Raw genomic sequence first — 23,748 nt, forward strand, 5'->3', positions numbered from 1 at the left:
CTGAAAAAAACATGGCAACATGTACAGTAGTTACTTACCCTTTCTGTCATCTTCAAAAAGCCAAACTTCCTTTTTCCTGTCTTTTCATCCACATAGCAGCTTCCCTCTGTAAACACGAGCTTCTCTGAAGGCGACGCGTGGTTAATCACTGCCAGTGAGGTAAGGGTTGATGTGCTGATACCCAAGACAAACTGAGCTGAACAGCATGAACTTCTGAACTCTAAAAGCTCAGCCTGCACAGGTGCTCAATCAGGGAGAGAAGAGTAATTAACAGATTCAAAGCAACAGGTGTTCAGCTGAATGATTCACAACACTTTGGGTCCTACAATACAACCCAAAACACTCACAGTACATCTCTCTTGCTTTCTGTGCTTCTAGTTTTAGGCGGTGGTAAGATATTTTTTTATTTCTATAACATAATTGTAATAGACATCCAGTGACTAAAAAGCCTAGTCTATTTCTTTATAATAATCCCAATTAAGATCTGTACATATAATTTCCTATTTACTCCCTGAATGGCAATTGAAAGCATTTATCCATGGCACCTTACATATTGATTGTATAATTACCCTTACTGAGCACAAATTAACTTTGAACAAATAAATATTTTATTGTGTCCCCCAGGCGGAGGATTGAGCTCAATCTAGCTTGTTGTTTTAAATTCAACGTGGGTACAATCAAATAAAAAATAGATCAGCTTTAAACATAAAGCTTTTTAACATAAAAATAATGAAAAACACATTGTTTTAAAATCGAAGCTTTCATCTATGCTAGTAATTTTTGGCAGCAATTTTTGGTAGGGGTGTAACGGGTGAGATTGTGTTTAAGACCACTTGAATATTTGGCTTTTAAAATACAAACAAATAATAAAAATACATTATATTTTTTAAGAATATATATATATTTAATTTTCAAGAGTACAATGATAATAAAAGATTTCATTTCACTGAGGATTTTAATCCCTAATTCCTTAAATGATTGAAGGTCTAAATCTGAACTATTTATATTAAATATTCAATTTATAAACATTTTCATGCCCTGTAAACACCAGATTTTGAACTTTGCTTTGACAAGTTTGCAGGCTTTGACTGGGATTCCCCCCACAAAAGAGCCCTTTCATTAACTGTAAACATATTCCTTCTTTTGTTTGTTTACTTGTTCAGTCTTATTAAAGAAACCAGCTCCCTGCGCGTTTTATGTTCCAAAACGATGATCCTGTTGAGGTAGATAAAGAGGTCTTTGAGGATTAGAATGAATGAAATGGACATAATGGGCATTTGTTTTGCCTGGAATGTTCATCGCATAATTTTCATGCTAAAATAGATGCAGCATTCATAACATAAAGGATATCTCCCAGCAATTGTTTTCCCGAGCCAAACATCACATAGGTAGCCCTTCAACAAAAGAGCACAGCAGGCGTGCGGTGAAAGATGACCATTGTCTCATTAATCGATGATTGATTTTTTTCCTTCCCATTTGAAATCTCCTTTCTTAATGGTTGAGCCCTGCCACGGTTTCAAAGTATTTTATTTCTCCATCATTGTCTGGTTGTATACAAATCCGGCAGCAAATTGAAAATTACAAAAATCAAGTAATGCTTTTCTTAAAATGTCAATAGCGCACTACCTAGAGCATGCATTTTAGCATGCTTTTCAGTTAAATGATTCTTTTGTCCATTACTTTTATGACCTGTGCTCTATTACTGCTTAATACAGACCAGCTTAAATTGCAGTTTAGGGGTACGGACAAATCATTCTGCTCAGCAAAGATATATATTTTTTTTACTCAAGTTATATTTACCGTTCTCTACATTGCCATAAGCTACAGTACTTCTCCCATTAAAATAAAAAATAAAGAATATATCATTTTGATTTTCCGTGTACTAATACAGACAACTAAAATAAAAAAAAATACTACGTTTGAAAGACCATTAACTATGAACCAATACTCTGTCTTCTCACTGCTGTTTTGTTTTTTTGTAGCTACTGTACAGTAGGTGGTGATCCAATAATGGTCTATTTGCTGCTTTTGAAATAAAAAGGAAACCACCATACATCCATTACAATGAAAGGGTTCATTCACAATTCCACTGATCATCGATTTTGACGCGGGTCTACGTCTATCAATAACCTCAATAAGGAACAGTGTACGATATAAGCAGTAAAAAAAATTGAAATTCATTAGACTTCAAATTAAATTTCTGCCGCCTGTAATGCAAAGCTTTCAGCGGGCCATTTAAATACATCAATTTAAAAATAAAAAAAATCACATCTAAGAATGCTGCTGGTCTTTAATCTTGTGGAAAATGTTGCACCTTCATCTCTTAGTTCTGCACAGATGGCATTCAATTTGGTTTTAAATTATCCCCACAGCTTGACTATCATCCTTTGTTCTCCGCAGTGCACACTACGAGGCTATGAGAGAACATTTGCCTATATGCCCCGAAATATTTTCATTAAAGTTTGATTTTCTGCTGATGTAGCTGACGTATCTATCTCAAGAACTGGTTACAATGAAAGAACAAGGGAGAAAAAAGTAGCACCAATTATTAAAATAAGCATTACCATAAAACTGTGTATTTCTGTAAGGTTTATAGCAAGCTGGTGCCTATCTGAGAAGCAGAGGGGACAAGGTAGGGCTACACTCTGGACAGGACACAGTCCATCACAGAGTAAGTACTGTTCATGCACACAAGTTCAGAACACTTTTTGGAACAATTTAGAGAGGAATAGTAACCCAGCCTGGATGATGCCGTGAGACCAGATGACCTGGACAAAACCCTTATGTACAGTACATTGTGAGAACACGCACACTCCACACAGAAAGTGCACCAGGCTGGAACAGGAACCAGCCTAGATCTGTGAGTTAGCAATGCTAACTGCCCTGTTGGCATTAATGGAAACAGTTATAAATACTGTTATGCTATTTATAAGAAAATCCAGTATTGCACATCAGCATTTCTATTCTTTTCAGGGCATTTCACATGTGCCTCCACTGATCGTAGACAAAGTGACAGGCGCTGTGGCTATTTCCAGTCTGCTAGAGTTACTCTGGAGGGTTTGTGTGTTCCCAACTGGAAATGAGAAACTCTGTCTGATCACAATGGGTTCATCTGAAGGGCCAGTACATGCCACATCACTTGGAATGAAACACATACAGTAGCATCGGCTATTTTAAATTTAGTTTGAAATGGACAGCGGCTACCTGTATTTGGATTCAGAGTCTGTTTCAACATGCATGGCAGGAGGTCATTCGTGTAATCGTGTGTCCAGGGATCTGTACATTGTGTGCATTACAAATTTGGTCTGGGGTCCAGCAGTGTCAATCTTCTGAATCTTATGAGTGCAGGAAGCAGCATGGGTCAAGTTAAGTGGTTTCATCACTAAAAGAAAAAAAAAAATACTTTGAAAAGCTACAAACTGAGCAACAAGGTTGGTGGGGTGGTTAGCATGAGCGTCTGGCAGTGTGAGTGCTCTGGGTCCAATTCCTGGTACAGCTGGGGCTGAAAATATTGGCACCTGTGCACAATTTTTCAAATAAATGCAGCATTTCACCCAGAAAACTGTTGAAATTAAAAAAATATATATATATTGGTATCCACATATGTATTTCCCCACTGTGCCCCTGAATGGGATAAAGTGGTAGGAGTACAGATGAAGTTACAAATTCATTTCTAAATGTCCCCAGAGACAAGAGACCCATAGTCCCCAAAGGACCATAAAGGATTTATTATGTTTCACCACGAAGTGCTGTATGAATAGATTTTCCTCTTTAACGTTAGAATTTATATCAGCTGCGAGGGGGTGTGAGCGATGTCCAGATTTCAGCTGCTGGCCTGGCATGAAAGCCATCATGTGAGATCTTAACAGCACTTCCTTCGGGCTGCCAGACTGACCTGGGATTTAGCTGTTATAAGTAAGTAATTGCAAAGAGCCCGTCCAGCCCCCGCCCAGCACCCAGATAATGACTGACCACATTCTGCCAACAGATTCTTCAGGGCCCCAGAACAAATGATCGGGTCATGTGTGCTTGAAGTGCACCGATCAATTGCTTGCTTACACGTGATGGAGTTTCGAGAAAATCATTTTCTATTTACATATACTCTATAGTCCCCCTCTTGCCTTAATGACCCGTTGCCGCACAATTGTGTTTTAATAATTTAATGCGTTTTACTACTAGCATCAGGGAGTCAGCCTTGCAGAAAGCTGAAAAATGTCCTCATCCCTTTTTCAGCAGATGAGGCCAGCACAGGCAAAAAAAAAAAGAAAAGATCCCTTTGTCGCAGGCTTGTAAAGAGGCCGTGGTTTATCATTTCCAATTATTTTTGTGTTTAAACTGATATAATAAAAGCCGCAAAAAAAAACCCACTGAAAAGAGCACACCCTCACTTTTTTCAAGTTGTGAAAAATTATTTTTGTGTGTTAAGCCACAACAATGAAAATCTGAAATATTGAAAAAAAAATCAGTTAAAAAAACAGTGTAAATGTGACAATTGCAGGTTTTAAGGTTTCAAGATGTGTCAAAATATTTTATGCTGCTGTCTGCAACTGTAAATACGGCGCTGTATGACACAAGAAAATGGATATTGCTTTTCTGTAGATAAAATGATGTGTGATCTGTATTATTATGGCTCCAAATGGGTAATATCTACGAAGTGTTCTTTACAAGTCTCTACAAATTGATGATCATAATTTATTCAAGATGTTCATTTTATTTTTTCTCAAAATTTTATAACATACCTGATTATTAACTTACTGATGAGGAATTCATCCATGCAACTTACCATTAAGACAAACAATACAACTTCAGTATTTTACAGAATTTTATTGCCTCTTCAAAGTGTATACATTATGGTTGTCATACAGTAATATATTAAACATAAAAGCACAAGTATACAGTTTTGTCAACAGTCAAAATGGACAGAAATTATTTAAACTGAGATGCAGAAAATGGAGTCTTACACTCTATTGTTCTTTTCCACTCAAACTATCTGTAGTTTAAATTTGAATTTCATCTACTATACGTGATAAAAACTTCAGTCATATGTTTTGGATAATGTGTTTTAATTGAGCATTGTGACTTCATTTTTATTGAGAGCATCACTCACAGAATAGAGACTAAAACCTGTTTTATACCTACTTTGTAATGTCACCATCAGGAATAAGCTAAAGGATACTGTCAAGCAGGTGTTAGAACAAAAGGTTTTCCATTGTGATGTCATTTCCAATTCCGCAGTCACACAGTAAAATTCACCTGTCATACTGTACCAGGCTTCTAGCTGTTGTGATTGTTGCTTCCTGGGACTGGATCTGTGGGGTGCAGTGACAACCAGGCAGCCACTAGAGCCCGCCAGTAAATACTTTGCTTCTCTACAATGGTTCACCGACTGCACATAATTAAATGCTTAAATTAAATAGATGTCTTGGTGGCACGGCGATACGGTGGTCAGCACTGCTGTCTTGTAGCCCTGGGGCCCTGGGTTCAATTCCAGACCTGGGGTGCTGTCTGTGTGGAGTTTGTATGTTCTCCTCATGTGCACATGGGTTTCTTCCAGCTGCTCTGCTTTCCTCCTTAGTCCCAACACATGCTGGTAGGTTAATTGCCTGCTGGAAAAATTGGCTGTGGTGTGAGTGTGGATCTGTGGCCTGGGATGGTCTGTTCCCTGTCTAGGGTGTACTGTATATTGCCCTTTGCCAATTGCTTGCCAGGATGGGCTCCAGCTTCCCTGTGACCCTGAACTGGAAGAAGTGGTTAAATGGAAGGATGTATTAATTGGATGTCTGATACACATTCCCATTCCTGAATTTGCAAGTGGGGGGCTAGGTAGACTTGTCTCTTACTAGGGGCTGATGCCAACAGACTACAGAGGTGAAGATTCCACTTTGGAATCATAAAACCATTATTCAGAGACTACGTTTACATCTATTGCAGTTTGTTAAAATCTGATCCATAAATTTGAATTCATAATTTCCTAATAAAGGCATCAAAATATGCCAGGTGGTGTCGGATAGGCAAGATTCAAACGTGAACATAGTAGAACAAAAGATTGAAAAAAAAAAACTGAGCAAAAAAAGTACTGGATAGTTATCATATGCGCCCTGAAAACAAATAATTTAAATATTGCACACTGACCTAATTTGTAAGCAGGAACATGACTTTTTCTATTGTATTTAATGCTAATGAGAAGACAAAGCTGACTTTTATCAAAGGAATGCTAAATGGAAATGGTAAACAAGTTTCCCTTACTAATTGCAAATACCCTTCTGCGGCTCTTTCAACTCTCTGATTCTTCTGCTTCTGCTCACTGCAGCTTATTGTGGAATTAAATTAAAACAAGAGCACAAGCCTTTAAAAGAGTCATTTAGCCATCCACAATACCCTATTACTTTTCTTTTAATTTGCTGCAATGTACTGTGATGTGTTTTGAGTAATTCCATGTTTCATTGCCGAATGAATTGCTCCACTTGTGATTGCTCATCAGTAATTTGGACACGGCTTCTGAAAAACACTGTCAAAGCCTACTGCCAGGAGTATTTAGCTGTACACCATGCTGTGTAAGACTAATACAGTATATGTCCCCATTTCATCCTCACTCTGAAAAACACTGAGAAGTTTTTCTTTTTTCAAAAGAACGTCAGAGTAGTTTAGATTAGTTCTGTCTGATATCTTCAACATACCCTTTTAAGTAATACAATTAGAGCCAACACAATAATCACAGCAGTTATTTCTTCACAGGGAAATTCTAAACCAGTTCTGCGTTATACAATCACTGCTATAAACCGGCTATCATTAGACAGGTTCAATCCTTTCTAAATGATAGTAAAAGAACAAAACACCCAAAATAAGGCACTGTGTTCAGGAGACACACATAGAGCTGAAAATGCTCTGGCTCCCAACACAGTTTGCTGGTAGGACCAGGGCTGTTGAATACATTTTTGAATTAATAATCAAACCTCTAAGAGCTATCTCTGTCAAAATTATTCTGAAGAAAAAAATGCCAAGAAGCAGTGTCCTGCTACAGTATGTCTGGTGTAGAGCAAAGAGAGAGACCTACTGTACGGTATGTGCCCTTATTCTTGCATGTTGTTTTTTGCCTATTTTAAAAGGAAAGGAAGATTTAATTAAATGTACAGGTATTTCCAACATGATTCAACACTTCCCAGCTATGAGAAAGTGAAAAAAATCAATTTCTGCTTTCCATGAAGGACAGAGATACAGCAAAATCTAATTAAGGATCCTGATATTGAACAACCTGCTAAGCCTTGAAATCATCGATTCCACCGCAAATGGTCTTTCGATGGCTCTAAACAGCTTTCTGAACTTCGGCAAAAAGAGAATTCCTCTGTAAAAATGTCCACATGGCTTTTAAATATGGAATAAAAATGATTATCTTCAGTTTCTAAAAACTTAAATTTAAGTGCATGTTCACACCAATCCCAGGAGCATATTTTTCAATATAGTGGGATAAAGGTACATATTTGCTAATTACTTTTGTAACACTATAATAAACTCTCTTGCTCTCTCTCTCCTTGGCTTTTTTAATGTATTTTTATATAATAAAATTGTTGGGGGGACAGAAAACAGATGTCTCCTGTGTCACTGCAGGTTTGCTGAAAGACACGACAGTTCCCACAGCCCTCTTCCATTAAAAAACACAACTACTGAGGTGGAGGATCACATGTAGAGTGTAAACAAGATAGGAAATACAGCTCATGGCTGTGTCAGGGCTACAGCCGGTGCCTGTAGATGGAGAGTCCAGTTGAATGCAGTGATAAGTGCCTGATACATGCTGAAAGCTGTTTGGTTAGGTTTGCGGAAGGAGCAGAAAGGGTTTAACTAGAGCTTGAAAACAGTTAGGCTGGTGCTGCTCCTTTGAAACATATACAGTAAATAAGGGACTGTACTTATTGTCAGTGCCTAGTGAATAGGCATTTTGTATTTTCATTCTAGACAGATATTTCTGTTGAATATCATGTCTTCTCAATAAAGGGTTTACATTATTATGCAATTTAACCAAATTGAATAATAATAAAAACCTGCAGTTTCCTAAAAGCATTTTGCTTATCAATGTGGCACATTTTCTTAAAACACAAGGCTGCATTCCATTTTTCCTGGTTACATACTGTAACGTCTTTGCTAAGGTCAATGTATTTGAGATATTTTCTAAACTAAACAATACAAAAGCCTGTCACAATAGTTCTGTGTGCTTCACTTACAATGACCCCTTTGTTGACTTTGTTAATGTACCCCAACGACATTCTAATGAGCACAAAGGTACAGTAGCTAAGCAACCAGGAGCTTATGTGGCTCCATACACTTTGAGATAATCCACTCATTTCAGGTGCAAGCAACAGTAATTGACAAGGTGTAAAGACCATATAAGTTTGTGTTTAACCGTCATGAATACCCTTCATGTTATTAATATTACTACATGGAGGAGTAGCCTTCACAATTATGTACCCAGAGATTTCCAAAAAACTTGCAAAGCAAACTATCAGATCAGTAGCAAGCGATTAAAAGGGATTTTGGATGCTTGTGCAAATATATAGCATTTAACATTAAAATACATTGATAGCAAAGCAATTTATTTTTATTAAATAAATATCCAAGTGGAATCAGCAAATATTCTTTGCTATTACTGACAGTGGTATTTGGGGAAAAAAAGGGCTTTGCCAGTTTCAGAAACGTCAGTTTCAGTTACGATACACTTCTCATCTTCCTGGATGTCAAGAAACTGTCGAACTGTTTCAACAGCCTTCAGAAGGGACTTGCTTGAAACAGAAATATTCTTAAATTGAACAATATAAGGCTAAAGAAAAAGAAAAGAGGAGCTTATGAATTACAATTCTTGCCAGCTACCTCAGTAGAAATTTTGCACAGGAACGTGCCCAGGACCTGACCAATATCCTACACACGAATCTTGTGAACATCGTGCACACAAATAGTCTATATGCTAAAGAGTTGGATTCCACAGACTACAAGGAATCTGATCCAATTTAGCATCTTGTTACAACCCTCTATGTAGCCCATAAATCTTTTTTAGGGAATTTCAGGCTGCTGTTTATAACTAAACAGTAAAAAATAAGATACTTAAAGCTAAGAATTAGAGAAATACTGTACTGTAACTGTATTTTGGAAAACTAAAATTCAGTCAGTTTAAACATTGCATTATGCATTTGCTTAGCAGAGTCATTTGTCCATCGGCATAGAAGTAATATACAGTAAAAAATGCAACCATATGGTTTCATGTCCTGTAATTGCTTCTGTCACTTCTGCACATTGTTGGCACCGGTAGCATTGACATTTTGACTAAATTCATTATGATTCCAGCACTGACCTGTACTTGTGAAAGTTGGCTTTTCCTATGTGAAGAAAAAGACCTGAAATTGAAAACTAGTGTTTTGTTTTTGTCCGCCTGATGCCTCAGTGTTTTCATAAGCAACCACATGCAGCCCCTCACCTGATGGATTGTGGGATTTTGCTGAGCAAACACACAGATGAAATCTGTTTGGATAAAGGCACCTGTGACAACACCAGGCCCCACAAAGCTATTATTTTAAATACCTGTTTACAGCAGCATTTTAATATATAGCGTGGAAATATTTAGACCATTGCTTAGTTTCATATTTTGTTGCTTTAAACCTCGCTGTCATAACATGAAGTAGCAATTAATATTTGTTAAATGCACAACCTACCCCACACATTCACAGCAGAAAAAAAAAAATAAGTAAATACATTTTATGGAACAAAAATGGAAAATTCACGATTGCATAGGGATTCAAACCCTTTGCTGGGGCAAACCTAGATTAGTTTTAGATTAGTTTAGATTAATTTATTTTAGGTGTGTAAAATTACCTTAATGACCCACACAATTAGATGAGTGGACACTGTCATGTGTGATCATGGTGGCTCACATGATTTTAGAATCAATACACCTGACTGCCTCAGACTGACCAAAGAGCCTTCAAAACAACTGAAGGATAGACAGGCACAGACCGGGAGAAGGGTATAAAAACATTTCACAGACTCTTAATATGTCTTTGAGTTACATAGTTCAGTGGCAGAGATCAGGAAAATATCTATAGGCCAGCAATATCTCCATCAGTCCATAAAGGGAGTCTGTATGGAACTGAAAACAAGATTTCAAATCTCATACAGGGTTTTTAACAAATCAAAGAAATGCTGAAAACATGTGGCTATCAAGACGTTTTGTCTTGTCTGTGGTCAGACTTTTGCGTTTAAATGTAGACTGTTACTGTACAGTAGATCTGAAGCAAGCCCAGCACGCTGTAGTGCGTCAGCCAGCATCAGCCCTGCTGTCAAGGGTGGTGACGGCAGCATTATGTTAGATGAAATTTGAGAGAGATTAAAAAAATGTGCCATGAAGAATGATAGAAATGGACACAAAAATTCTTCTGGCTGACAAAGCTGCTTCCATTACATAGCAAGTGCCTGGATCTGAATACTTCTGCCATCAGCATATTTCAAGTTTTTTTTTTTTGCTGACTTTTACTGTAGCCTTTCTACCCTTAGATGTCTTCAGGTTGAGCATTCAGGCTTTGAACAAAATACAGTAAGTTAATAAACAAAAATTAACTTTAGAAAACATGTATTTAATGTGTAAAACAATGGGTGACTGTATATAATATAATCAACATCCGTTTAATATGATGCAATAGAGTAGTGCAAAACATCCAATTTAATTTTTTGACAAATTTTTGTCAGACAAATTTCATTTCACTTAACACAAAAAGTCTTGCAAACATTGTGTTTTTTTCTGTGTGGTATTACCAAGGCATTATTTTATCATATTCCAGATCAATGTTAACTCTTTCACGAGAGCAGTTAGGCCATTCAGCAGGGTATTGCAGTAGTTCCTGAAAAGAATCTTGTGCACATCACAAATTTTGAAACATCACACTGATTCTGAACAGAAATGTGAAGACTTGTACAATATCCAAGCTCCTGAGCAGAATCCAGCAGAAGGGACTCTGTAATATTATGACTTCAGGTATTTACTGTACAAGCATCTTGCCAGGGTTTTACATGATCCTAAAACTTCTTACATCTTGCAAAAGCTTTGAAGGGATCCCACTGGACCTTACTGGCTCCTGCAGCTTATTCTAATTTATCAATTTCCCTAAGGGATTAATAAAGTATTATCTATCTAATACAGGATCTCATTCAATATTTCTACCAGTTTAAAAATGGTCATTTTAATTACTATTCATCTTGCCTCATGAATATCGGTGTTATCAGATGTGAAGCAACAAGTGTTTTTTTTTAATCTGAGCATATCACAAAAAGTATATCTGTTAAAACTAACCAATTAAACGATTGAACATGGATGTAATTACAGAAGAAAATAGTATTATTTTCATCCCACTCATGGGAAACATTTTAAATTACAATGTTATTATGGGCAAGTCCTTCTTGTGAAAGCCCCTTCCTAACCTTCCAGATTCAGATTCTAAGCGATAAGGATGCTCAATGTATTGTCAGGTTTACCAATCATCCTTCTGTGTTTTTGTTTAACTGTTATAAATTAGGATTTTCAATTCAGGACCCACAATTCCCAGGAGTTTCAGAATCTGTTGTTTGCAAGATAAATGATTCCCAGTACAATTTTAAACATATGAGCCATTACATCAAATGTTCTCTATTTACTACTGTACTTTCTTGCATTGCACAAAGCAGATGTTTGCATGAATAATATATTTGTTAGTAGATGACAAAGAACAGCATGAAGGCAGAGGTTGATCCCTTCCGGAATATTAAAAAGCTGCAGTGTACGCTATCACAAACACACTGGAAATCCTTGGCAAAGAAATTAACAGCCTGCTTCATACAGTAGTCACAATCTGTCAATTTCTAAGCTGGGCTTTCTGGGTTCTTCAATGTAGTAATCTCCAAGCATGCGAGCACAATGACACCCATATTCAAATAAACACTATTGCCATGCACCAAAAATGTGAAAAACGCAGAAAGACCTCTCAATATTCCTATTAAAATTGGAAAAAAGAAATCCTTTATGTGGTGTATTTGTATGCATACTTGAATACTCGTGTATTTGCATCATAACTGGCCTAATTCGTCTAGGCTTTTCAGGGACATCAGCAGAAACACTGCACAGCTTCTCCAACGCCCAAGGAGAGAATACTAGTTACAGATGACTTGCCTGACAAAAATATCTACCGAGCGAGCGAGGACAAGCATAAACAGCCACACTGACCCTCCTTCTGGAATCTGCAATTAGAAAAGAGAAGCTGATTAAAGCACGGGACCCCCAGAGGCCCCTCTTTGATAACCAGCTTGTGGCCGTCTTCCGTCGGCTTTGTCGGCTATATTTTGGTTTTACATATTTAGCGAGCTCTATGACTTTGTCTATCGAAGTGGAAAAAACACAGCGACCTTGCAAAGACTTACAGTAAAGGCAGCTCTGGATTCCTAGGCAGCCCACTCTGCCATTTCCTCCACTCATCCGTGCACTAGGGAGGTGACCATGACGTATTCGACAGGATCATAAGACAATTGACCGACTTTTACAACGTCATATATTCGTACAGTATCTGCCAAGTGTCCTCCCGTTTCCCTTGGCTTTTGACTGAATAACTTTGAGGACGGCTCAAAATCCAGTAAATCTGTTTTTTTTTCTGTGTTCTGAAGATAGCAGTGGAAAGTAACAGAGTGCAAATATGTGATTAAACACCTACTAAACCTCTGAATTACGGGGGAGGTGTTGTCAAATATTTAATATCTCTTTGTAGCAAGTGCGCTGACATTTTATTGAGCAGGCATGACAAGTACAGTACATTCGTTCTGCTTGATATCTGTGATCAGCAGGACTTATCAACAAGGGTCTATTGCAAAAGTTACAGACTAGTAGAGTGTGTGACCACCTTTCGAAGAAATACACACTGTACATCTGCCATGTACTGTAAGCTTTGCACCAATTGCTGTTTTGGATAGTCAAACAGGTCAAAATAAGCAATTTTAATACAACTGCTTTACATTAAATACCCAGTGCTTTACTGTACCATTTTATGCACAGCAAACATACAAATGTCAAACATAAGCAAGCCTAATTATACTGTACTCTTAAATAGCCAGTCAAACTCGGTCCTGGCATCTAGAGTACATTTCAGTAGCGGAAAGCAGAACATGAATGCAGCATATTGTTAATATTGTCTTTACACTTTCCTTTGCTAATGAGTATGAATACTCAGAAGACATTTCTTTGAATAATTCGACTCATCTTTGTGTTTTGTTTTTTGTAGTCACTTATTGCATGGATTCAATTACTTAGATTTAATACTGTTGTACAGGAGAATATACAATAGCTTATAAACATTTCCAAATGTCAAAAGATGCAATCCTACAGTACTTTCATCTAGTTTAATTAAAATCACTGTGACTTTACAAAAAAAAAAACATTTACAAAAAATGTAATTCCTTATAAGTAAAATATTCTTTTAAAAAACTAAAACGTAACTAATCTAAAAAAAGTACAAGTAGCAAAAAGTAAAAAGTAGCAGCTCAAAAGCCTGCCCTAGATTCAGTGGTATACTGTACAGGACAGTATGACATTTTTCTTTTCTAAAAACCTGAGGGGGGCTTTTGACCTGAAATGCCCTAATACAAATTGTGTTTTAATCTTTTCTTTTAATAATTCTGACAAAAGAGCAACACTTTCGAAACAGTTTTGCTCATCCTAGTAAAATATGAAGCTTTACTGCACCGTAGTGCATTAAATATGTGACCAGGACAATCTCTTAAAAAGTTCAAACGTGATGGCAATGCATATCGAGTACTGTACGGTATATCAGAAAGAGCAAGGATTGCCACATTCAAGACAGAGACCCTCTCACAGCGTCGTCAGCACAGCTCACTCCACCATTATGCTTGAAGAATGTCAAAGGCAAAGACGAGGAGCTGCAGGAGGAGCTGGATCACGCACATCAAAGGCCTGAAAAATCAATTCTCTTTAATGGCCAGCATGAGAGAGTGGCATCCGATGGACTGCTGTAAGTGTGGTTTGTCGGAAGCAAATCACATGATGAATAGATTTGTGTTGTTTCACATGCAAGCTGAGAGATCACAGACTTGGCACACTTGTGATTACACGACCACTTGAAGAAATTCAATATCTCAAGTCAATACTTCACCCAATGTCTTAGGCAGAAGTTATAAACACACTCATCTCAGGAAAACATGACCCCTCCGTACACCATTTTCTAGAGGGACAAAGATCTGAGACTAAAGACGGAAGAGGCTTACAAATCAAATGAGCACAATGTACAGCTACTTAGAAATAGAATTATATATATAAAAAAGCTTAAATACGACACAATTAGCTGCAATATGCTGTCTGATGTCAACACAAGGCTAAAGACCCTGGGAAATGGCTTTGGTAGCCTAACCTGTATCTCACAGAAACCTTGGAGAAAAAAGAAGAAAAATCACAGACTAGCATAATGAAAGATAATGAAACCAAACCTAAAGCATCTGTTCTCCCAAACAGAGGGAAGAAAGAGATGTGATTCTGAATTCTGTTTAAAGAAACTTTCTCTGGTACACTTGTAGTATATTCAAAATACTGTACATGTACGTATGTACAGTACATCAAAACATAAACAGTACAGTATATTGGACTACAGTCCTTGAGAGGATCTCTGTTTGAATGTGTTTGTGTTTGAATACCTACTGGAGGCAGCTATGAATACACCTTCAATTATAACAGGAATAATAATAATAATAATAATAATAATAATAATAATACAAAGATAATGTATTGCGTATTGACCTTTAACATTCTGCTATATGAATCTAAAGACAATTTAATGAACATCCATGCTTGCTTATCAGCAATAGCAATGACTGACATCTCTAGATTTGCAAGGCTGCAGTGAGCCATTAAAATAAACCGCAGGCTCCATTTAGGATACATTCCATTTGGGAAGACATACAGTGCTTTAATATTCATAGTGGGTAATTTGTTACTAACATGAAATGCACAGATCTACCATTCATTCAGTCAGCATGCCTTGAGACAACCAGGCTGGTAGGTAACAAATCATTTAGTTTTTTCTTTTTACTGAACTGTTCATTTAGGGAGGTATATATTATATTATATAAGGGAAAATACAGCCATTAAACTGGATTTTCTTTTTCACAGGGAAATTTATTGTAAAATGCCACTGTTTTTGAAATTGCGCTGTGGAAATCCATTTAAGTGCCAAGGAAGGTACTGTATGCCTTCAGGACAATAACATGTGCTCTTATTCATTGGTTTCTGCCTTAGATAAATATAACATAAACACTGTAATGACATGACATATTAAAATAGGTTTCTTTTTGTTTCAAATAAGTAAGAATGCGGAAGACTTCATTTAAATCTCCCTAACAGGCAGATAAAAGGCATTCTCCACCAGTAAACAGCAAGAGCAGCAAGAACAGCAAGAGCCTTCTACTGAAGAACTAGATAAAATAAAATGGAAATTTAGAACGACACAGAAATAAATAAGAACTGTGAAAAAATGTAACTAAAATAAAGGAAAAGTTGCAAAATACCACTAATGAATTTTAGATGGATTTGAATAATAAAAACACTTATTCAATTCCATTCAGGTGTGAAGCAAGAGGGGCTTTTTTTCCCAATGTTGCCATCTTATGAAGAAGCAAAAACTTTACGCAATTTCAATATTTCATATTCTTATTACTTTTTGAACAGCAATGGTAAACATACTGACTTTGTATAGTGAAGCTAATGCTTTTTTTTAGATTTTCTTTCCTTTGTGGATTTATAGAACTTTTCACTTTTCCCAGCTTTCTCTACTGACTTCCCTGCTGGACTGTAGGCCAGTCCCCTTCTGTCTTGCCAACCTTGTGACTGACTGCGTTACTGTATACCCACCCCTTGATACAGGATGTTTGTGTTAAGTTAGTACTATATACGGCTGGTTTCTCTTCAGCTTCAAATACTAAACACAATGAATTGTACTATCTACTGTATAAAGCTATGGCTCACCTTTCCTTACAGTATCACAAACATATGCTGTTAATATTGTAACCTTTTGCATTATTATGTTTTATATTTATCCCTCCCTCTTAATAATTTTACCACATGAAGGCTCCTCGGAAGAAGGGGAGTTGTGGGCGCTGCTCTCATGTCTATTAGCTGTACAGTACAGTACATCTCTTTAAGGAGGTTTACAGCTGTGTGTGTGACTGAAAGCAGTCTTCTAAGATGGCGCCCTTCAGGACATTTCTTCATGGGAAGAGTAAAAGACATTGCAATCACTTTCCTTGAACCCTGGTTATAAAACAGGGTGTTACTGCACATTACATACCAACCTTCCAAGCCTACTGTATACTACACTGGTGATATACAGTAATTTGACGATAAACACACATAGCATTGTATATTATCTCTAACCCATAGAAAACAAATAGTCCTGTTGCTCTACTATTGTTTTTACTACCACTAGCGCTTAAAAATAAGAATCCAATGCATTACATGGCACTATTCATCTCAAACTGTTGCTCAGCATGCTGTACATACTCACATTATCTGCCACTGAAGAGCAGCATTCACCTGGGTGAAGAGCAGAAGACATCACGTACAGTACTGGCAGCCACATGACACAGGAGGTCAGGTGGAGGTGTGTCCTCACTCATTTTAAGGAGGACAAATTGTATAAAACCACACTGGAACCCTGCCAAGACATCAGGGTTAACATCCACACACGTTTCAATGCCATGGGATGGTGAAGCAGTCAGGAATATGGCTTAATACCTCATATGAAGTACAGTAGCTCCTATAGCAGTGTTAGCAGTATATGCATATGTTTGGAAATTCAGGTGCAAAATAAAGAGGGCCACCTACCTGTCGAGCAAATAAACGCAACAAACAACAACTTCAGGAACATCAGGAGGACCACGGACACAAGCAAGACGTTTGGTCCATCAACAGACCTGGTTTCATTTCTTGGTACTACGTTTCATTATAATCTACAACAAAGTATTCAGAACTGTTGGCCAGTACTGGTTGAACTGACAACAACTCTATTCCCCCAAACATGAAATCCTTTTGAATTCCCCCATGTCACCATCCCATAAAGAGATAACTCTTGGGTACCCAGATACATACCATACAGAACATAAGGCTTATTATGGATCAGAACTCCAACATGTAATACACTCATCCTGTAAACCAACATTTCCAAAGACACCCCATGTTCAGGAGGTACCCAATATACAGTATTAAAGATAAGCATTATGCTCATTACACATGCAGACAATATACAGTATATGGTCCGTTTTTTCATATTTATAATTTCAAGACTGTGCAACCCATCATGTACTATATAGCACAGCAACTGTTGCCTGACTTGAAAACTGACTGTGGACTGGTTCCACTTTATGGGTTTTGGAACAACAATGAGATCACTAAGATTTATTCACAGTACGTATCTCTGTAAGGGCTTCACAATGACAATCATGTTTTTCTCTTGCTTTCTGGATTTTACACATCATGGATTTGGATGTTCTCAATCAATGGACTTTTGCACCAGGTAATTAAAACATTTCCCTCTCAGCAGGGTGATTAGTATGTACTGTATATGTAATCATAATTATTAATAAAAACATCATTAAAGGTATTTGATCCAGCCAGCAGTTCAATTCTTTTGACAGTGAAATGTATTCTAATTAACCGAGCCAGTTTTGATCGTATGTAGATCAATCTACCTGTCTGCAACTGTTAAAATCTGATATATATCATGAGATTTATGTTTTTTATTTGCCCTGGAAACTTGAGAGCGTCTGAAAATTTCATTTAATGGGTGAGCGCTTAACAATATATTCCACTTCATAGGCTATAACCACTTACTGTATGCAAGTAGTCTAAGGGCTAAAAAATGAGAAATTCTAATTTTTCCATGACCTCTTTAAGCCGTTTATGGAAATCGTGTATGGGCTACATACAGTATTTTCTCTAAGTAAAAATGATGAATTCATTTTAAAAACATATGTTAAAGTAGGAAAAATGTTAATAGGTGTACATGTAAATTAAATACATTTGATGTACTGTATTTTCTTTAAGAAATTATGGAGCGGGATGTTATATTTTAAATCTTTTTTCTACATTAATTAAAGAATAACTGAATGCAACTAAGAAGTCAGCGTAATCGGTGTACTTCAGAATACAGTGTACACCATTAACACCCTTTTCATGTAATCAGCCATACAAGGTAAGCTACTATACCTAGGCATCTGTAAGCAATCGTCTTTTTCAGGTCAATTTGTGTCATTCTGCAATAAGAATGTAAACAAAAAAAAAAACAATGTTCAGGCAGAGGTTAATTCCACACTGAAAAACATAAAGAAAAAAACCCTACACTCAGGGGATCACATCTAAGGAAGTTTCCACAGGCACAGTGTTGTTTCTCTTTCTAGTTTCTCACACGGAATTAGCCTCTGCTCATTCCTGCGCAGCTCACGCGCTGACAGAGCTCCCCACTCAAACACCAAATAAAGTTGTCTGACCACCCTGCTTTGACACAACATTTTATTTTTGTCAGTTTTTAAATATGGACACAATCTTCGTGAAGAAAAATACATAATGTATGAACCAACAATCCTTTACATTACATGGAGTCTTTTCTCATTCTCAGATTGAATGCACTGAAAGGAATAACACCGTATCTGTTTCAATGCATAGTGTAAAAGGGGGGCTGTGTAGTAGGTCTGGATTAGGGGCTACTGTGCAAATACCTTTTTTTGTCTTTAATTGTATTAATTTGACTTTATTTACAGAAGATAATGCACAAGGTGATCCTTCACTTCCTGGTATCTCTTCTAGTCCGTTCAGATCCAAGCTGAGGAGATGCTGCACAGCTTTTACAAACACTGTCACAACACATCACATACAGTACAAGGGGCAGATGCAATATAAGTTTCATTTCTGCCACAGCAAAACAAGATATCATAGAAAACATACTACAAATTTACAAATTTTTAGTGTTGTTTTTTTATTCCCCCATCACATTCTTTTTCCAAAAAATAACTATGGAGAGCCTGAGACTTTTATTGAATCTACCCTAAGTAATACTGCAAATGATTTGAGAGCAATTTCACTTTGCACAATTTTAACAGAGAGTAGCCGTCTGCTCATGCCAATAAAATTCACTTTTGCAGTGAATCGCGCTGTGCTCTGTGTCCTTGTGAGTCCCAATCCACAATTTCTTTGATTTTAAGACCTCAAACAACAATGTTGAGGACAGAGATTTCTATTCAAAAAGACACAAAAGAAAATGTTGACCCCATAACAGCAACAGAAAATGACAAAAAGAGTCACATCTTCTTGTGATGGAATGGAAATCTTGCGAATAACATGATATACAGTTCTTAAAATACATTCTGTTTAGGTAAAAAGCTGCAAATGACTACTTAATTGCTCTCCACTACTGTATTGTGTGTATCTTTGCTGTGTTTTCAGTATGGCTTGAACAATCTGCTCATACACATTATTTTATAGACTCAATGATACTCGCACATAGTTTGGAAGTATACTATCCAGTACATTTTATCTATTTACTTGTAATTATTTCTTAGTCTCTGTAACATAAAACATTATCTCACCATAAACTTGGCCCTTAGGCTGACATCAGAATGGCAAATAATGTGAAAGAAGACCTTCATCTGCAACTCACAAAATGAAACACAACTTTCATTTTTAAGGTGAACCTGGAGTGCATCTTTTCAGGAAACATGAGCTTTTGGACAGTACATACAGTAAGAAAAATGTCTTTTCTGGACTCAGTTCTTTTATGCACAGATCCAAAAAGTCTAGTGGTGCTTCTCACACACGAGACCCTCAGTCGCTAATTGTCCACTGTTTTACCACACTTGTGCAGCTCTGTTCAGAAAAAAAAACACACAGAAATGCACACACTTTTCCAAACAGAACGCCATACTTTGTAGCTCTCGGAAAAAAAATATTCTTGCCAAAATGGTTCATCTCACTCCCTGTGCTGGAGTGACACCTTGAAATGATGGCAGAAAAAGCCACTGAAGCACAATTCCGAGCAGATCACAGAATGCTCAGTGGATTTGAAAAAAACAAACACTTCAGCACGGCTAGAGGAATTTGGAAAGCCATTTGAACCTTTTTACTCTTGCAATGTGGTCTTGCTTTGATTGTAATCAAATAATGTTACTTTCTTTTAAACTACACTTTAATTATGCCACATACAGTACATAGGTCTGTGGTTTACATAATAAAGGCTGGTCAGACAATTAGATAAAAGGACTGGTTAGAGCTCTTTCCTAAGACATATACAATGGTTACAAATGTAATATTTGCACAAGGTTAGCTGAATGATAGTATGCTACTGTAGAGCTCTTTCTGACTGCTTCGCTGCCTTGTGCTACTGTAGGTGTTCCATGCTATGGAATTAGGTCATCCCACGTCAACGAAACCGAACACAGAGCACATGACACGGTCTTAGTAAATGTAAGCATTTTCAGAGTGGTGCAATTTTCAATGTCACGATATGACCAGAAATATACCTGATAATTTAATTAAAAAACTACCCTGTTCATTAAAGGAATAGAAGATGGGTTGGCATGGTTTCTTGTAGAGTACTCATTTGTTTTTTGTTTTTTGTCTTGGATTACATATACATATTTGTTGAAGTACTGCCTGCTGCCCTACTGTACAGTATGTACCTCCCCCCAGAAAACTCCACAATATGGAAGAGTTACAGTAATTTACTTCATGACTGGTTATAATAACTAGAATTATTTGAGACAACAACAATAAAAAAGACTGTACAATATCCTATCCTACCAGCATTTCTTTGGGCTCTATATAGAGGAGCCAGGAATTATGCATCCTGGTTATAAAGAAAAAAACAAGCTGCTATTGGAGATGAATATTGGATCTGACCCCTAAGCCCTGAGTTGCCAGCACTGGTTAGTTTATGTGTACTGTTGTGCCAGTAGTGGACTGGAAGAAACCAGACACTACGCCTTTTTCATTTGCTAGTAAAATTGAAATTGATTTAGTAGCAATAATATTCATATAATTACATATACAATATCTATACTCTCTGAAAATATCTCATCATTATGACTAAAAAGAAATATACTGTAGCACGCACCACTTAAAAAATACCACCATTTATAATGTGGAGGAGAAAACTCAACTTTCTTGTTTCCTCCCCCTGCACTAAATACTCTGCTTGCATCAGAGGGTTTATCAGAAAATAAAAACTATAATTACAAAATAACAGAAGAAATAAAAGACAAACATCACAACCTTTTGCAGACCGGGTTAGAATGGGGCATTAGGTTGCCACAGCGAAGATTTTGTGTTTAAACCTCCAAACAGCCAAAAAGGAAAGCGTTATTTCTTTGCAATTGTTTTGACCTGGGAACTGGAGACTGGAACGGGAGACTTGCTAGCCTATGCCCGCTTGGTGCAAAAGTCTGTGGTCTTGGGGAAAAAAAAACCCATCGGCACTGCCCCTCGGAGACAGTTCTGCATCAAAGCCCCAGCAGTAGCTGCGCACACAGAATGATCAGTAGACAGGATGAGGTGTGAATTCCCAGAGTGCCGCTGTTCCCATCCTGCACTGCTCCAGGCCCTGTCGAAGGAGAAGGGAGGATTAGACCTTCATGTTTAAAACTCGCCTTTTAACCTTTAACCTCAGTCTGCTGATAACTTTTCACTCTCAGCTAAAACTCCAGATGCACACCACTGGACAATGGAATGCATATCCTGGCAGACAAGGTATAGCATGAGTTAAAAACAGTATATAACTTTCTGTGGAAAGACAGCCCATGCAATAGCCTTTCTTCTAAAGAATATGCAGCGATGCTACTTTGCCAAGTAAGTGAAAGGGTTTCAGGACATGCCTTGTTAGTTAAGGAGAGCCTCATTAAACCTCTATTAAGAATTCAGAATAATAGCTGCTAATAGATTAGATTTTATATCATCTGTATTAGTTATGATTTGTTTTTACTGAGTATTGTCATTAGTTGTATAGATATTCATTTATTACTTCTTTTCATTCATTACCAACCTTTCAATATTGGACAATCTGTAGGTGTCTGTTCTACAAGAGATGAAATGATATTAACCTTAAGACACTTAGTAATATGGAATTTATTTTAGGAGATATGAAGTGATCTGGCGAACACTTAACTTGCCTTAAGCACTGCCAAGGACTGTGACCACCGAAAAGCTACAACTATTTGTTTTACATTAACTGTAGCTGAAATAAAAAGGAAAGCAGAACTCTGAACAATTTAAAAAATAAAATGTAGTGCTAACCATTAAATCTCTGTTATATAAAAATAAACTTGCAACAGATGGCATACAGAATCTAAACCACCTACACCTCCACTTTTTGGGTTATTTTAATATTTTTCTATCAGAGTTCCTATGTTAAAATTCTATTACATTTTCAGTTCATTCCTCTTTTGTCATGTTTGTTGAGTAGCAAAAAAAAAAAGAAATTCATCAAGCAGCAATGTCTTGTTCTTGCACTCTAATGAAAGGCAGATGATAATAACCAGTCATTTGGTAGACACATTTATTCGAAGTGACTTAAAGAGACTTGAGTCTGAGCTATATGTACAGTACATGATTCTGCAGTTCCACTTGGTTTTAAATTGTTTCCAAAGGGCAGAATATACAGTAACAAGGCTATATTGCTGAAGACACCACGGTTTGTTTGAGACTGAGTTGGAGCTGAAAAGGGGCTCAGCTAATAACCCCTTTTAACCGATAATAACCCCTTTTCCTCAGCAGTTGAACCTCCAATCCTCAGAACCGGATGTGAAGTTGAAAATCTTTTATTCTACCCCCAGCCTCAGTCAGAGTGAGATGTGGGTTTCGTCAGGAGTGTGTAACTTTTTTTTCTTTGGAGGGCTAATTTCATCTTCGAGTTTCGTTACCTTTAATGCAAAATCCACAGTGAGCAAATATAATCTGTTCTCTCCTCCTTCCCTCGCTGAATTTCTCTTAAAAAAAACGTATCGTCTAACCCACCCAAGCTACAAAAGTTTAAGAGGTGGCATTCTGGCACTTTATACTGTGTTATGCACTTTGGAACAGCTGCTCCATTGTTTCATTCTGAATGCATCCCACGGGGTTGTTTCTTATCCTCATCATCTTACTGTAGAAAAAATCCTCGACCAGTGAACCACATAGGTCAGCCTTAATTACCGCTTGCTGCATACAAGCTAATCAACTACTGTCCAGATGGCAAGCTGCTGTAATAATCGTTTGGTGATCGGCAATACCACCCTGGGACTTAGCCACAGTATGAGCTGATTCAAAATCTTCTAACATCATCACACTCCTATGTTTGAATGCTGACTAGAATTATTATGACAGCATGTTCTTGCCCTACAGGCCAGTATTCGCTCTGAGTTTCTTACAGCCTATGAGAGAGTACACTACCTCATCATCTTGACCAGCAGTATAACCACTGGTCTCTTGTGGTGAAGAACACCTTTTGATCGGTTAAACGAGCAATACAGTATATCCAATCTCACACCTGAAGAAGGCTCCACGGCCGAAACATTGTGTTCTCTTTCTTCTTTTTTTCAGCATGGAATAAACCTATTACTTGTTCCTTTGCAGCCTACGCATGCTGACGCAGCTACCCACCTGAACGTATATCCAATTAGGTCATTCAGAGCTTTTTTTAAAGAATGAGGATCTGGACATCCTGC

The 23,748-nt window shown here is 37.2% G+C and overlaps 1 protein-coding gene across 7 annotated transcripts in view; it reads right to left on the reverse strand.

Annotated features, from left to right (window-relative positions):
* Window positions 1-18,554: 18,554 nt before the first annotated feature.
* Window positions 18,555-23,748, reverse strand: part of ntm (neurotrimin) — a 356,083-nt gene continuing 350,889 nt past the window's right edge. For 2 of the 7 annotated variants that reach the window (XM_088939315.1, XM_088939314.1), the window contains 2 exons: window positions 22,089-22,116; window positions 18,555-21,650 (listed from right to left, as the gene is read on the reverse strand). In XM_088939315.1, coding sequence (XP_088795441.1) covers window positions 21,470-21,650; window positions 22,089-22,116 — 209 coding nt within the window. In that variant the 3' untranslated portion in view covers window positions 18,555-21,469. Of the gene's footprint in view, window positions 21,651-22,088; window positions 22,122-23,748 lie in introns of all 7 variants that reach the window. The other 5 variants (XM_088939320.1, XM_088939318.1, XM_088939319.1 and 2 more) reach the window with 3 other exon arrangements.

This window comes from Atractosteus spatula, chromosome 22 (genome assembly GCF_055471065.1).
Source record: "Atractosteus spatula isolate fAtrSpa1 chromosome 22, fAtrSpa1.hap1, whole genome shotgun sequence".
Lineage (NCBI taxonomy): Eukaryota > Metazoa > Chordata > Actinopteri > Semionotiformes > Lepisosteidae > Atractosteus > Atractosteus spatula.